We start from the raw sequence: 17758 nt of genomic DNA on the forward strand, positions 1-17758 counted from the left end.
AAGTCAGAATATAAAAGTGAAGGGTTCTTTATTTTCTCAAAACTTATTTTTTGGAGTGAGGAAACTTTTAAGGCGAGAACAACGGTAGACAAAAGCGCAGGTCTGAAATGGGGAAAACATTAAACTAAAGGAAAAATAATACTTTTTTAAAAATTGAAATGGTTTTTATCAACTTAATTGTTTCTTAAGGCGATAAAATACCGTGTGTATATGTGGTTTTTCATATAACAAGTTCCAGGGTCACTTGCTGAAGATCACTAGCAAACCAGTTACTCAATTCCATCGAGCTTTTACGAATTAGGAATTCTAATTTTTAAGGGGAATTCCTTATTATCCGTAAACAGAAAAAAATTTGCAAACCGGGAAAATTTGAAAAACCGAATTAGAATGTTATTGAAAATAAATATGCAAACAAGTTGGCAAGCCAAAATATACCTCTCCTCGGAAGAGTTTATAATTTTCAATGAAGCTTAAAATGTTTACGAGGTTCTGTGGTGCAGGAAGGCTCGGGTTCGAATCCCGCCTGACACTAACGCAAATTGAAAAGAAATTATACTACACCCAATGACAAAAAGAGTGTTCTTTTGGAAAAAGCTTTTCCTTAATTCCAAGAAACTGCGATCGCGGTGATTACACTTTGCCCCGAAAATGCGTACGCGTTCGCAACCCAGACAGACAGACATGGTGATTGTAAAACCTCTCAAAAAGGATGAAATTAGCACTTTCCTCGTTTTTAATAGGGAACTATCGTGTGATTAAATACTTGATTCAATCTCATTCAGATCGAATCTGTAGCTGAGACTGTATCAATATGAATTTAGTAACCTTAAAAATTATTAAGCCATATTTAAATCTGATTATTATCGACATGGATTTAGAAAATCTGTAAATTTAGCGGTAAAAATATTAAAAACGATTATATTATATTTAAAAATGATTTATATTAAAAATGACTAAATAACATTTATATCCTATTAAAATCAAATCTGTAGTTTTAGTCGTATAAATATCAAAAATTATTAAATCATACTTAACTCTGATTAAAATGGGAATCTGTAGCTTTGGCCGTATAAATATTAAAACTGAATGAATGGTATTTAAATCTCATTAAAATCAAACCTGTTTAATCAATATTTAATTTTTTATAGTTCGTTGCGTCACCTTAAAAGAAATTAGGGTAATATATAATTGAAAGCGGATGTATCCAACCGTAACGGATAAAATAACGCAACTCTTTCCGAAAAATTAATCAAAATTTATCACATAACTGAAATTTCGCCTTTTTCGGTGGCTATAATTAAAAACAAATTCAAGTTTATCGCGCAACAAAAACTTCGCCACTGACCCCAAAAATACGGCTAAATGCTTTGAAAGTGCAACCTGTAATTTACCTAAACAATACGAACGGAGATAGTGAGCGCAAATTCGAATGGGAGATTTTGAATCGAGAGAAAACCGAAAATAATCCCTCTGCAACGGCGACAGCGGGGACAATTGTAAAACCTTCACCGATTACATCGAGTTAAAATGGAGCGAAGGTCATCCCCCCCCCCCCCCCCGGAGAAAATAAATTGCAAAATTCGACTCGACTTAGAAATATCTTGAAAATATGCTTTTTCAACCGAGAACGGAGGTTTGTTTGGAACCTATCATCGGCGATATGAGCCGCGTTTTGGGGTTCGTTTGGAGTATCGTCTTACTAATAGCTGACTCGCTATGTCTCGCCTTCTCAAATCTAATCCCGGCTAGTTTGAAACGGAAAAAGGACATTCGAAACGAGATTGTCTTGATCACGGGCGGCGGAAGCGGGTTTGGACAATTGCTGGCGGTCCGGTTCGCTCAATTGGGCTGCCGAGTGGTCATCTGGGACGTCGACGAAAAGGGATGCTTGGACACAATCCGCAAAATTGAACGCGAGGTCAGTGAAGCTCATAAAGTCCACTATAACATCGTGGACGTGTCCGATCGGGTCAAAGTGTACGAGACGGCCAAACGGGTGCAAATTGAAGTAGGAAAAGTGACCATCTTGGTCAACAACGCCGGAATCGCCCATTCCAATTACTTCCTGGAGACGCCCGACTGTCTCCTCGAAAAAGTCATGAAAGTAAACGCCATGGCTCATTTCTGGACCTTGAAGGCGTTCCTACTCAGCATGGTTGAGAACAACCATGGACACTTGGTCACCGTAGCGAGCGCCGCTGGGTTAATGGCTACTCAGAGGACCAGCGCGTATTCGGCCAGTAAACACGCGGCCATCGGTTTTCTGGACTCGGTCAGCTTGGATCTGATCGAGTGCGGGAAGACAAACGTCAAGACCACGGTGGTCTGCCCTTCCTTCAGTACCACACCTCTCTTTCAAAGTAAATACGACGGGCTGATGCCGATAGTGGAGGCCGAAGTCGTCGTGGACAAGATCATAGAAGGAATTCTCACCAATAAAGAAGTGGTTTACGTACCGCGTTCAATTGTAGTCTTCGGCCTGCTTAAAGTTCTGGCCAGAAAACAACCTATCTACAATATGTGTCGAATCGGAGCTGGAGATTCGCTTCCCAATACCATCAAAGTCAAGAGTGTCTTTGAGGAACAGAGAGGATTATTAAACTCTTAAAATTGTATACTTTTCTCCCGATTTTGTAGAATCTCAAAGTAAAATCCGATTTGGAACTACACAAGCTTCAACCATTTTCAGATTTATTTAAATTTACATAATTACTATAATTAAATTATTATAATTCATTCAAAATTGTATGTAAAAAAGTAATATTTCAAACTTAAAAAAAACCTTTATTTATGATAATTTAAATAAAAAATGCTTTTATCAAAGCAGTTGGAAGGTTGATTTAAGGGGTAGTTCGAATCAATTAAGGCACAGATATTGGAAATGTTTTAGAATTAAAGAGTTATTTTTTGGAATTATTTTAAAAAGCAAAATATATTTCTAAAATATTTTCCATCAATTTTTCTCACCTTTTATATATTTTAAAACCCTTTCCTTAAATTTGAGCCTTGAAACTGTAACAGTAAACTGAGAAAATTTTAAATTGTAAAGGAGTACGCGTGTTTAGTTCAGAATTATGTATATTCTAATGGAAATATTTAAAATGAATTTTAAAATCAGCCGCCATGGATATAAAATAGGGCTGTGGGATAAAAAATTCGAAAGAAAAAGACATACTACGAGCTGAGTTATGTTGCTTGATAAGGCACCATATTTTTGAAACGCTTATTTCTGGAATTGATTTTCAATGCTATGGACGCAGTGCTTCCATATGCGGGGAATTTTTTCCTTTTTCCGGAATTTTTCAACCTTTAAAAACGCTAAAAGGGAATAATGCAATTTAAGAGGGAAAACGGGAAAAACGATGGAAATTTAATATAGGGTCATTATAAAAGTAATGAAAGTCACGATCTAAATATCTAAAATAATTTTGAGGATATGTTTATGCAAAATTATTCAAATGTAAGTAATTTTGTAATAAATAAAACCTTAAATTTGAATTCATTTTCAGAATTAATCTGAATATCTATATAAATTAGTATTAAGAGCGAGGGATACAAAATGGAAATTTCTAGGTCAAAAATGCGAAAAACGGGATTTTTTCATTTAATGAAATTATCACAAGAGGAAAATTTTAGATATCAAATGTGGAAGCCCTGTAGAGACGTCTGATATGCTGTCGTAACTGGATTCTGCAGTTTTGTGTTTCAAACTTCTACTCGCAAAATATTATAAGCTTAATTAATATGCTGTTTTATATGTTAAATTAAAATTTTGTATAAATACATATGAAATTAAACGGTCAAAGGAGTTTGCATGAATTTATAAAACAGACATGTACTAAATTCTATCTATTCAAGTCTGCACTTATTATTTTAAACTTCTGGTTTAAAGTAGAATTATACATCAGTATTTAAATTTGGCATGCATCATGAAAAACTGAAGATTCTCACAAGTCAAGTACCCGCTGGTAGTAAAAACGAGTGACATTAGAGTTACATTAAAATGACAGCATTTCTTTCTAGAAAGGCCTGATGAAATGTTTGCAGTTACACTGCAGAAGCTGGTTTGAATTGCTAAAGAGACTTTCAAGAAAGACCTAGTTGAATATAATATAATGTACCGTATGTACGGCAACTGAATTACGTATTTTAAATTGACTAGAGGGTCTCTTGAAAGTCTCTTTAATAAAAGAAAATTCATGACTTATCTTTTCTAAGCTAAAGGACAAGACACATGGCTCTCTTTGCACTTGCAGGCTCTCTCTATAGGTAGAGAATATCAACTGTTGATGGTGAAAATAGAGGCTCTATAGCTGCACCCAAATTTTCTGTTAACTTTAATAACTTTCTTGATTAAATTGATTGCAAATCTCTTTTTTTGATGATTTTTTTACTAGATTAGTTTCTATAATGAGTCTCAGCAATTTAAATACTGTAATTTTACACGTAATCCTTTAAAATTTTAAATTTTCTCAGTTTACTGTTACAGTTTCAAGGCTCAAATTTAAGGAAAGGGTTTTAAAATATATAAAAGGAGAGAAAAAATTGATGGAAATTATTTTAGAAATATATTTTTAGTCCAGGCAACGAAAAGGTATAGAGGGAAATGTTGGGAACACAATTTTTGACTTGGTAACTTTGTTTGGACTAGTTAGGAGGTGAACATATCAAAAGTCCCCGCCCGTAGCCCTTGATATGGGGGGGGGGGTTTGAAGGTCCCATTTTTCGGTTTTTCACTTATATCTCGGAAACTATGCGTCCTAGCGACATGGTCACTCTATACACGATGAAAGCTAATTATATTTGCTACAGGTCTTACTCAGTCACGGAGTTTGATATCTTGCATAGTTTTCGAGATATCCGCTCTTGAAAGTCTGTAATTTTGAAAAAAAAAAAATTTTGCCTCACATTTTTTGCTCTTTTTGACCGGATAACCCTTCAACGATGCACCCAAAAAATAAATTCCGCCCGTAGGGTTGTAGAGCATTAAATTCCCTTCAATAATATATATTACTTTACTATTTTATCTATTTTCCTTCCAATGTTAAAGCAATTTCAGTGTTGAGCGTGAAATCTGAAGTTTTGCGACAACTGCCGACTAATTAATCTTTCAATTTCTCACCATTCCCAGTCAACGTATTAACCAAAATATGCACCATTATGTACACATAGTGAGTACTGGACGTCTAAATAGCACAGATACTCATTTTAGAATATATACTAGTGGGGCCGCTGACCAGGTGACCAGCATCCTCACACTTAATTAAAGAAGACCTAGACCATTTTAATGGGAAAATATGTTGCTATGAACAACGTTGTGCATCTATGAGTGTCTATAAGGCATTGGGATAGTGACAAGAAGTGAAGTCACATTGGCTAGTTGGCTGATTTTGCCATCACCCCTCTCTTTACTGGCTTTTTTAAAGGGATACTATCCCCTTTTCACCAACTTTAGAAACATCAGGACTCGATGCAGTCACTTCCTCATCACATACAAAACACTTGCTGGTCATTTTGACGACACAACACTCATGACATCGTTAAATGTGACACCAAAACATCCCACTGAAACAAACAAAACAAACTATGACAAAAACAAACAAATGAGTTATAACTAGCAGTAAAGCACAAAAACAATTTATTTTTGTGTAAAAATAACCTAACCATGTCACAAAATTCTAGCCGAAACGCTAAAACTATGAGACGCATTATCGTAGCGATCGCCGTCTATTATTTATGTTAGATACAATAAATCTTCAATAAAACAGCTAAAAATAACTTAAATTAATTAAAACCTTCCAATGCATTATTGTTGGTATTTAATAATAAAATAATACATCATTGGAAAGTAAATAATCTAAATTTTAATTAATTTAAGTTATTTTTAGCTGTTTTATTGAAGATTTATTGTATCTAACATAAATAATAGACGGCGATCGCTACGATCATGCGTCTCATAGTTTTAGCGTTTCGGCTAGAATTTTGTGACATGGTTAGGTTATTTTTACACAAAAATAAACTGTTTTTGTGCTTTACTGCTAGTTATAACTCATTTGTTTGTTTTTGTCATAGTTTGTTTTGTTTGTTTCAGTGGGATGTTTTGGTGTCACATTTAACGATGTCATGAGTGTTGTGTCGTCAAAATGACCAGCAAGTGTTTTGTATGTGATGAGGAAGTGACTGCATCGAGTCCTGATGTTTCTAAAGTTGGTGAAAAGGGGATAGTATCCCTTTAAAAAAGCCAGTAAAGAGAGGGGTGATGGCAAAATCAGCCAACTAGCCAATGTGACTTCACTTCTCGTCACTATCCCAATGCCTTATAGACACTCATAGATGCACAACGTTGTTCATAGCAACATATTTTCCCATTAAAATAGTCTAGGTCTTCTTTAATTAAGTGTGAGGATGCTGGTCGCCTGGTCAGCGGCCCCACTAGTATATATTCTAAAATGAGTATCTGTGCTATTTAGACGTCCAGTACTCACTATGTGTACATAATGGTGCATATTTTGGTTAATACGTTGACTGGGAATGGTGAGAAATTGAAAGATTAATTAGTCGGCAGTTGTCGCAAAACTTCAGATTTCACGCTCAACACTGAAATTGCTTTAACATTGGAAGGAAAATAGATAAAATAGTAAAGTAATATATATTATTGAAGGGAATTTAATGCTCTAGAACCCTACGGGCGGAATTTAATTTTTGGGTGCACCGTTGAAGGGTTATCCGGTCAAAAAGAGCAAAAAATGTGAGGCAAATTTTTTGTTTTCAAAATTACAGACTTTCAAGAGCGGATATCTCGAAAACTATGCAAGATATCAAACTCCGTGACTGAGTAAGACCTGTAGCAAATTTAATTAGCTTTCATTGTGTATAGAGTGCCCATGTCGCTAGAACTCATAGTTTCCGAGATATAAGTGAAAAACCGAAAAATGGGACCTTCAAACCCCCCCCCCCCATATCAAGGGCTACGGGCGGGGACTTTTGATATGTTCACCTCCTAACTAGTCCAAACAAAGTTACCAAGTCAAAAATTGTGTTCATAACATTTCCCTCTATACCTTTTTTTGAGCATTCGTTGACTGGACTATTTGCTTTTAAAAATAATTCCAAAAAATAACTCTAATTCTAAAACATTTCCAATATCTGTGCCTTAATTGATCCGAACTACCCCTTAAATCAACCTTCCAACTGCTTTGATAAAAGCATTTTTTATTTAATAGCTGTCCCTTTGCTCTGCCTCACAGGGCATATTTTGCCTAAAAATTTATAATGGAAAATAAAAGCCGTAAGTTAGAAAATAAATAGGTTTTATTTTAAATATATTTTGAACAGACATTATTATATTTTAGAATGTAATTTAAAATATTGAATATTATCTTTCAATACTTTACTTAACATTTTGAAATAATGATGATAATTGGTTATGTCAAATTGAGTTTTAATTTCCCATTAAGACTTAGATAACAAGATAATAGGTGTATAACTGGTTCTAGTAAGCAAGTGAAATATGCTAATTTTGGTAAATCTTTCACGTACGTACAGTACACAGACATTGTAAATGAAAATAGCCACAAAGGCAATTAATATGAATATATGTTATATTAAAAAACTAAAAAAAATCTAACGCGCTTAGTGTAAGTAAGCACATTTATCAACAGTACTTAAAGGGTGGGTCTCCAGTTCTGTTCTGGCTGTACTACCTTACGAAGGTAGGGCTCGTACACTACTGATCCTCAAATAACAATAATTTCAGTCTACTCACTCTTTAAGCTTTTGAATAATTAAGATGCCTTAACATAGAGGATTAAGTTTGAATGCCCAAAACGTGTATTGCCATTCTTAATTAATATATAGGCCTATATAATTCTCAAGCTGACCCTAAACATTAAGAATTTCAAAAAGCGTTGCGTAGTAACGGAAAGTAACATATTGCGAAACCGGTCTACCGCTCGAAATTCTGGCTTTTTTAATTCCAGTTTCTTTTCTTTTCGACTCGAAGATCTATTTCATCCAATTTTCGAGTTTTTATTTTATGGGTAAGGAGGGTGGATTCGGTTGGATTAGGTTAGGTTAAGTTATTTAAGTTAAGTGAATTTACGATTTTAGCATAAGAAATTTATATTATTTTTTGTGTTCATTTGCGATTTTAGGAAGAGGTTTTTCGGACAAATGTTCGTTGGGACAAGTGGACCCAAACCTACACTGTAAGTGAAAATTCCTCGTACACACGAATCCCATAGGGCTTGTGAGTAAAAACCAGGTCTTTCTTCATCCGAAGCAAGACTATTGTACGTGTAATAAGTTAACTATGGCATATTTGTACTACACGGGTATAAAGATATTTTACAGCTTATTTTTAAACATTTACGATTCGTTGAAGCTTGCCAAAATAGCAAGGATCATTAATCCATACTACTCTAGACGCCTGATGGAATCTCGAATAATAGCATATACATTTCCTGATGATGCAGTTGTTGTAGGAAAATGTTTGAAGTTATGTTAGTTTCAAGAACTTGCAACACATGGGTTGTCAAGGATGCCCATCGCCTTTCTCTCTTTGTCATAAAGCGTAATATCTTTGAAATCAGTCAACTATCCAGTGTTCTTATAGTACACTACATCTGGTTTCATATCTATTTGGTGTTCTGGTAGATCATGGCGATAAACTTCTTAAAGGGGAACGGCCAAGCTTTTCCAAATATGGCCTTATTTCCATATCAAAAGATTAACAAGACGTTCAATATACTAACACGTAACTTTTTTTGTCTTGAAAAAATAGCTTTTGGCCCAAAAAGTTGAAACGAAAAATAGCTCCAGGTGTTTGGGTTTGAATTTTCGCCGCCAGCGCCCCTAACCCCGTATGAGTGATTTGCGAACTATCCTAACTTTTAAAATCGCGCAATTTAGGCTTAGCTCTTTTATAACTGGAATGCACCGTGCGTGCAAAACATATTTTTCGCGTCTTTAGTAGCGCGCGCTTTTACGTTGTTTTTCCGTCTCACCGACTTCTCACCAGGTGTCGCGGCGGACGCGCGCTTTTCGTTTTCCCGAAATTTCTTTATTTTATTAAAAATTAACCACTCAATATTTTTTGATGCGGTTTTCGCCATAAATTTTAGTTTTTAATGGGCTATAGAGCTATCTAACTGGTTAAAGCTTGACCGTTCCCCTTTAAGTACCTTTGGTGTTCTGGTAGATCATGGCTATAAACTTTTTAAGTCATTTCCGAAATTTTTCCATCACAGAAACCAGTGTGGTTACTTATTGAATGATTCTGATTATACAGTTTACGGGGTGAAGGTAAAAGTATGGCTCCTGAATTGTTCAAAGCAACGTAGCGTGGCTTTGTTTTTAATGTAGCAAAACCACATGAGGAACCTGGGCCACATCGTATTCCCTCTTTTGATGTCAAGGGCGTATTTAAGGGGGGGGGGGGGTTTGTGGGTTCAACCCCCCCCCGAAATGCTGATGATTGGGGGGTACCTAATAAAAATTAGTGAAACTTCCGTCAGCACCCCCCCCCACTTGAAATTTTCCCTAAAAACCCCCCCTAAAATAAAATCCTGGATACGCCCTTGTTTGATGTGGCCATTCCTTTGCGCGGTTGTTGTATAAATGTTGCCTCGTCCCAAACGTTTATTTGAACGTTCCACGGACTTCATTTTCCTTAATGAAGCTCTATATAACGAACATTCACGACACCGTTTTCTCATTCCTTTCAATTTGATCATGATCTGGCATTTGCTATTATAAACCTATTAACATTTCTCATAATAATAGCTCTTTTGGGTCTTGCCATTTAGTTTTTTTTATTTATACAACTGAACTAGACCTACATTAGCTAGGTTAGGTAATAATCAGTTAGGCTAATACCCAAGGCACCACCATACGCCTAAGTCAACGAGCGACTTTTAAAGCCTTTAATTCAGGTGGCCGGGTTACAATGCAACAACTTACATTACATTCAACCAGGAATTCATACAGCTAACTTGGAATGCTTATCCCGCCATATCCCCTATGTTACGATGTGCCTGATCGTTTAGGCTCCGCCCACTAGAGAAAATATTCCCTCTGTTTCGTTCTCCCTCGTGTAGCTGTTTTGATACTAGAAAATTCTCCCGTATTTTCTACTTTGCTTAGCAGTACTATCGTCTGCTATTCAAATTTTATTTTATGGCGTCGTGATGGCGTCAAATGTAATTTGTGATGCTTTTTTGGATATTTGAATCCGTGATTAAAAAAACAGTCGATCTCAGTCTCGATCTGGAAGCCAAAACAGTTCATGATATTTCATCTTCAAAACGGTTAGTAATTATTTCGCGTAAAAATCATTTCTTTTTCCCGAAGAACCCAAAACAAAGGCTTAACGGTGAAGATTTGGATAAAGATGCCTTATGGAGCGAATTGAACTGCTATAAAAACCCCATACGCGTTGTAATAACATCCACCAATCTTAGAGGTAGTCTTCAAGTATTTGGAACTGAAATAGATTTTGCAGAGCCTGTGATAAGCTCCACTTCAATCGTGACAGTTCCACAAACGCCACAATAACACAATTTGTACAAAGTACATAATTTTATACCTACATTTTAAAACAATCTGTTTTCCCACATCAAGGCCTTCCTCTATAATTCTTGAGTTGCTGGCATACCACAAACCTAAAAATTTTGCATTTTTGGTATTATTGCTATAATTTTCTAGACATTTTCTCCATAAAGACATGCACAGTTTTTGAAAATCATTATCTCTATTAGGACTATTATCTTTACCATCTAAAATCTTTTCTTGACTTTCACTCAAATTGAAAAGTCCATTTTTTAACCACGAATTTACTCCTTCAATAATATCGCTTGACTCAATGGAAATTAACTTTTTAACTTGACTCAAAGCTATCGCCTTCGCGAACATTTTAAGCCTAGTCAACTCATAAATTTCAGATTCTGAAGCAGACGACTTCACGCTGAATTTTGGGTCCTTTTGGGAGATTTTGGTAGTCGTTTTTTAAGCCAATGAAACGCGCCGAAAAAAAACGTGTATTTTGACGTCAGAGGGAGGAGTCTAAGCGATCAGCCAGATCGAGACGAAAAACAGCCCGGATAAACATTCCAAGTTAGCTGTATGAATTCCTGATTCAACTTATAAGGAGAGTACCCGAGGTGTTTATTTCCGATTTTGTTGAAAGTCGGGGTTAATGTAGACCTATATGAGATATGAAATTTCCCAAAAGGAGACGTTAAACTACCCATTCGATTTGCCAAGGCAACCGAAAATGTTTTTGATCACTTAAAACAAAAATATATCCATATAAAAAAGCATGGAATTTTCTCGGTTTTCACGATTTTTTTTTTAATTTGAAAATTACGAAATGTGTAATTTGAACCACATTTAGGTAAATTTCATCAAGTTTGGGTAAATTGGAACATTTTTGGGTAAAATAAGTAAAAAATCTTATTTTTGTTTTAAGTGGTCAAAAACATTTTCGGTTGGCATGGATGCGATATGACCGGAAAGTTTTATGGACGCTCATAAGAGAGGTCATTAAAAGTATTTGTTCAGTGTGATGACAAAATACTTGTAGCGCTTTCTTCACTCGTTGAACCATTGCCTTTATCAAATCCAGAACTGAGGAAAATATCTTAAGATTCCGTTGCAAGCTATATAACGCTAAGAAAGAACATTGTCTCGAAGATTTTCGCTGGCAATTAGACTCGTCAAGAGGTTTACACGGAGAAAACCTTCCCCCGACCAGAGGTGCCATGATACCACACATATTGCGGGCCCATTACCTAGCTTTGATCTGGAAAGCTGCTAATGTCGCGTATATGACATTCCTTCCCCGGAGGAGTTCGGGTGGACGATAGATGAGAAATCTAACAGTTACAAAGCCGCTCTCTGCTTTGAGCTTCCAGCGCCACAAGGCATCCTAGAATTGCTTAAATGTGGGTGTAAAACCGGATGCTAGGGAATTTCTTCTTGCAGAAGAAATGGTTTGCAGTGCACTGACGCTTGTAAAAGCGTTGACGAATGCACCAATATTCAGAAAATTACACTGAATGAATCAGACAGTGATTCTGATTAACAAATGTATTACTATATGAATTAATTAAGTTAATCAATTTAATGGCAATATAGGTTATAAAGATAGTCACGGGTCGTCAGATGTGTAATTAAAAATAAGCCTAAATATTTATGTTGGTTCGATTTATATCACATTTTCAAAAATAAACAATTATTCCTTTAAAACGTTAATTTTTTGGCTAAAAGGGGGGTACCTTTGAAATTGCGCCACAAAAACACTGTTAGGTCTATGACACAAAGCAAACTATTTTCAGAAACCCATAGACCTATTTTACTTTAAACTGTGTATAAATTAATTTTATTTTAAAAATAAACTTAAAATTAATTGACATTTATGAAATTACAACTAGGTGGGGGTAAATTCAAACTGCTCCTTTCCCCCCTATAACGCCACTGTAGCCTCGATAAAAATCGCACTAGTAACTGTGACCTTAGTTGTCATAAAACTGTTGAGATTGTTTTTTGCAATAAGTAGTTATTTAGAAATAAATTGAAAACCGAAATTTGATTTACAAGTTTGTCAACATTTTTCTTTACTCAGGAGGATCGATTCCAAGGTTCGTAAAAATGGGTCGATTCTATATGTTCGTTAACAAAAAATCGCTTTTTACACGCAACTTAGGCTGCGTGACAATTCCAACCCCACTATTCCTTGACCATTAATAGATGGCACTACGCTCTCCAGTAACGTTGTTTTTTCCAAGAATCAGATACATTGCCACCTCGAATAACAAGGGCCTTATCATCAGTGGCGGTGCTAGGGGGTAGGCCAGGTAGGCCACTGCCTACCTTAAAATTTTTAGGGGCCCCAAATTGATCTAGAAAGAGTCTCAAGATTGTCCCAAGAGATAAAATTATTTATGAATAACAATGAAACAATTGTCGATAATGTATTTAGAAATTTTTTAGGTATTTCCTAGTAAATAAAACTAGTTCTGTTATATTTGGACTCGTTTTACTGTTGAACTTTTTTGTTCGTCATGTACATCACTACTTTATTTTATTGAAGCATTTTGTTAAGAAAAGGGGGTCCTGGGTCGGGGGCTAGTTTATTTGGTTTGCCTACCCTCGCGAAAATTCCTGGCGCCGCCACTGCTTATCATAATACATCGTAAATATGTCCGATCACGTCAAGGTAGTTGTCTACACTTTCCCCTAATATACTTTGATTTATCCAATAGATTAAGTCAGAATATAAAAGTGAAGGGTTCTTTATTTTCTCAAAACTTATTTTTTGGAGTGAGGAAACTTTTAAGGCGAGAACAACGGGAGACAAAAGCGTAGGTCTGAAATGGGGAAAACATTAAACTAAAGGAAAAATAATACTTTTTTAAAAATTGAAATTGTTTTTATCAACTTAACTGTTTCTTAAGGCGATAAAATACCGTGTGTATATGCGGTTTTTCATATAACAAGTTCCAGGGTCAATTGCTGAAGATCACTAGCAAACCAGTTACTCAAATCCACCGAGCTTTTACGAATTAGGAATTCTAATTTTTAAGGGGAATTCCTTATTACCCGTAAACAGAAACAAAATTGCAAACCGGAAAAATTTTAAAAACCAAATTAGAATGTTATTGAAAATAAATATGCAAACAAGTTGGCAAGCCAAAATATACCTCTCCTCGGAAGATTTTATAATTTTCAATGAAGCTTAAAATGTATACGAGGTTCTGTGGTAGAACGCTCACCTGTCGTGCAGAAAGGCTCGGGTTCGAATCCCGCCTGAAACTAACGCAAATTGAAAAGAAATTATACTACACCCAATGACAAAAAGAGTGTTCTTTTGGAAAAAGCTTTTCCTTAATTCCAAGAAACTGCGATCGCGGTGATTACACTTTGCCCCGAAAATGCGTACGCGTTCGCAACCCAGACAGACAGACCCACAGACAGACACGGTGATTGTAAAACCTCTCCTCGGAGAGGTAAAAAAGGATGAAATTAGAACTTTCCTCGTTTTTAATAGGGAACTATCGTGTGATTAAATACTTGATTCAATCTCATCTGAGACTGTATCAATATTAATTTAGTAACATTAAAAATTATTAAACCATATTTAAATCTGATTAGTATCGACATGGATGTAGAAAATCTGTAAATTTAGCGGTACAAATATTAAAAATGATTATATTATATTTAAAAATGTTTAAATAACATTTATATCCTATTAAAATCAAATCTGTAGTTTTGGTCGTATAAATATCAAAAATGATTAAATAACATTTATATCCTATTAAAATCAAATCTGTAGTTTTGGTCGTACAAATATCAAAAATGATTAAATCACATTTATATCCTATTAAAATCAAATCTGAAGTTTTGGTCGTATAAATAAATTATTAAATATCAAAAATGATTAAATCATACTTAACTCTGATTAAAATGGGAGTCTGTAGCTTTGGCCGTATAAATGTTACTACTGATTTAATGGTATTTAAATCTCATTAAAATCAAACCTGTTTAATCAATATTTGTTTTCTTTATAATTAGTCGCGGCACCTTAAAATAAATTAGGGTAATATATAATTGAAAGCGGATGTATCCAACCGTAACGGATAAAATAACGCAACTCTTTCCGAAAAATTAATCAAAATTATCACATAACAGAAATTTCGATTTTTTCGGCGGGTATAATTAAAACCAAATTCAAGTTTATCGCGCGAGGAAAACATCGCCACTGACCCAAAAATACGGCTAAACGTTTTGAAAGTGAAACCTGTAATTTACCTAAACAATACGAACGGAGATAACCGAAAATAATCCCTCTGCAACGGCGACAGCGGGGACAATTGTAAAACCTTAACCGATTACATGGAGTTAATACGGAGCGATGGTTATCCCCCCCCCCCGAGAAAATAAATTGCAAAATTCGACTCGACTTAGAAATACCTTGAAAATATGCTTTTTCAACCGAGAACGGAGGTTTGTTTGGAACCTATCATTTATTCGGTACTAAGCTCGGCGATATGAGCCGCGTTTTGGGGTTCGTTTGGAGTATCGTCTTACTAATAGCTGACTCGCTATGTCTCGCCTTCTCAAATCTAATCCCGGCTAGTTTGAAACGGAAAAAGGACATTCGAAACGAGGTAGTCTTGATCACGGGCGGTGGAAGCGGGTTTGGACAATTGCTGGCGGTCCGGTTCGCTCAATTGGGCTGCCGAGTGGTCATCTGGGACGTCGACGAAAAGGGATGCTTGGACACAATCCGAAAAGTCGAACGCGAGGTCAGTGAAGCTCATAAAGTCCACTATAACATCGTGGACGTGTCCGATCGGGTCAAAGTGTACGAGACGGCCAAACGGGTGCAAATTGAAGTAGGAAAAGTGACCATCTTGGTCAACAACGCCGGAATCGCCCATTCCAACTACTTTCTGGACACGCCCGATTCCTTACTGGAGAAAGTAGTTAATGTTAATACCATGGCTCATTTCTGGACCTTGAAGGCGTTCCTGCCGAGCATGGTCGAGAACAACCACGGACACTTGGTCACCGTGGCCAGCACATCCGGTTTAATGGCGGCCCAACGAGCCAGCGCGTATTCGGCCAGTAAACACGCGGCCATCGGTTTTCTGGACTCGGTCAGCTTGGACCTGATCGAATGCGGGAAGAGCAACGTCAAGAGCACGGTGGTTTGTCCTTTCTTCAGTACCACACCTCTCTTTCAAAGTAAATACGACGGACTGTTGCCGTTAGTGGAAGCGCAAGAGGTGGTGGACAAAATCGTCGAAGGAGTTTTGACCAATAAACAAATAGTGTACGTCCCTCATTCGGCCTGCCTTTTGGGGCTGCTGAAGACGTTCACGACGAAAGAGTCGTTTTACGCGATGGGCGAATATCTGGTCGGACACTCCCTCCAGAAAACCATCCGGATAAAGAGCGTTTTCGAAGAACAGAGAAGTGCTGACTTTTAAAGCCCGAAAATTATTATTCCGCATTCCTCAGTGACTCATCACGTAATCAGTGTACACTCTATCAAATGATTACGGTAATATCTGTGTAATCAAGCCGTTATTATTCTTTTATCATTTTGTAACCGCTGTAATCCATCATTGAACAGAAAATCACGAAGTTGTAAGCCGCTCGTTTAATTCAAACTAATAAATAAAAGATACTTTTTATTATTCACTACAATCTACCATCAAAAGTCTACAATTATTTACCATAAGTGGGTCACTTAACCGAAATAACTATACTGATACCATAAGTCTATAATATTATTCCATAAGTTTGTCTCTTTGGGGAATATTTTACCGAGAGCTAGTAACGAAGTGACGTCATCAAAAGCTTAAAATCTCCCCCTAGCAAGGCGCTGTCAAAGGCTTCGTGTGACGCGTAATGCAGTCTGTCTTGATAGTAGCTCTCAGTAAAACTTTGACACGTGAAGAATAGGAAATGTCACACTTATATCATAATAATATACACTTATGTTGATACTTATGTGGAGTGACCTAAAAGTGACGTCATAAAAAGATAAACGACTATTGTGAAAAAACTACTCCACTTAAAAACAAATTATCACGCGTCGGTCATTCTCCTTGACACGGCTTCCTGCATGACATCAATATGACGACCAACCAACCAGCACTTATTAGGCTTAATGACATTTTTTGGTTTAGAAATGATTCTCCGTACGATTTTAACACTTATGATGTCAAACTAACCAAACGACGAATTGGATAATTTCTTTTATAAAAAAAAGAGACAGGTGTAGATATTCTTGATACGGAATTTAACCTATATTTATAAGATAAAAAATAAAATCAATTGAGCGTGATAATCAACAGACTTTTATGTTTTTAAGCGTCGACACGAATCCTTACCTCTACTTGGCATTAGAGACGAGTCCGGCCCGACCCGACCCGACCCGAAAAACGTAAAAATAAATTTTGCCCGATCCGACCCAACCCGAAATAAATAAAATAAAATTTTGCCCGACCCGACCCGACCCGACCCGTAATTTTTTTAATTAAATTTTGCCCGGCCCGACCCGACCCGTAAAAAATTAAAATAATTTTTGCCCGACCCGACCCGATAATTTAAAAAATCGATTTTGCCCGGCCCGGCCCGGAAACCCGACAAGACCCGAAAACCAGATAATTGCCGATAAGACCCGTAGAACCGCCGCAACCCATAGCATCAATTCGTTCTTCGAGGACCAAGTGTCAGTCCCGTGCTGGAAAATACTGGTTTGTGACGCGGGAATATCTAGAATTCTTTTTTAAAAGCCCGGCCCTTTTGAAAATTAGCCGGGCCCGACCCAGGCCATTTAATTTTAAAATAAAAAAACCCGGCCCGACCCGAAATTTTCAAAAAATAAATTTGCCCGACCCGACCCGTAAATATTAAAATTTATTTCTGCCCGACCCGGCACGAAGCGGCCGGATAAGCATTCCAAGTAGAGGTATGGACTCCGGGCGTCGATTAATACGACTTCGTATCAGGTGAAATTAGCAACATCACATGTTATAAACAAGAACATCTAGACTTCTACAGATTCGTTAAGATAACTTGGCAGTACCGTAAAAGCGTACTGAAATTTCCGTTAAACAATGCTTTACTTAATATCTCTATTTAAAAATTGCGTAATTAAATTTTAATAGTAAATGGGAAACCCTGTTAATTATTTTTTATTGGATCCGAATTAAACTTAAAAATAAGGGACCAAAAGTGACATAAT

The 17758-nt window shown here is 36.4% G+C and overlaps 1 protein-coding gene across 1 annotated transcript; it reads left to right on the forward strand.

Annotated features, from left to right (window-relative positions):
- The first annotated feature begins 1609 nt into the window (after positions 1-1609).
- Positions 1610-16212, forward strand: LOC149925551 (uncharacterized). Its single transcript, XM_090161777.1, has 2 exons — positions 1610-2605; positions 15039-16212. Exons 1-2 carry the CDS (start codon positions 1610-1612, stop codon positions 15990-15992), a joined length of 1950 nt encoding a protein of 649 aa, XP_090017903.1. The 3' UTR covers positions 15993-16212.
- Positions 16213-17758: the final 1546 nt, after the last annotated feature.

Source organism: Leiobunum rupestre, chromosome 10 (genome assembly GCF_980474605.1).
Source record: "Leiobunum rupestre chromosome 10, qqLeiRupe1.1.hap1, whole genome shotgun sequence".
Taxonomy (NCBI): domain Eukaryota; kingdom Metazoa; phylum Arthropoda; class Arachnida; order Opiliones; family Sclerosomatidae; genus Leiobunum; species Leiobunum rupestre.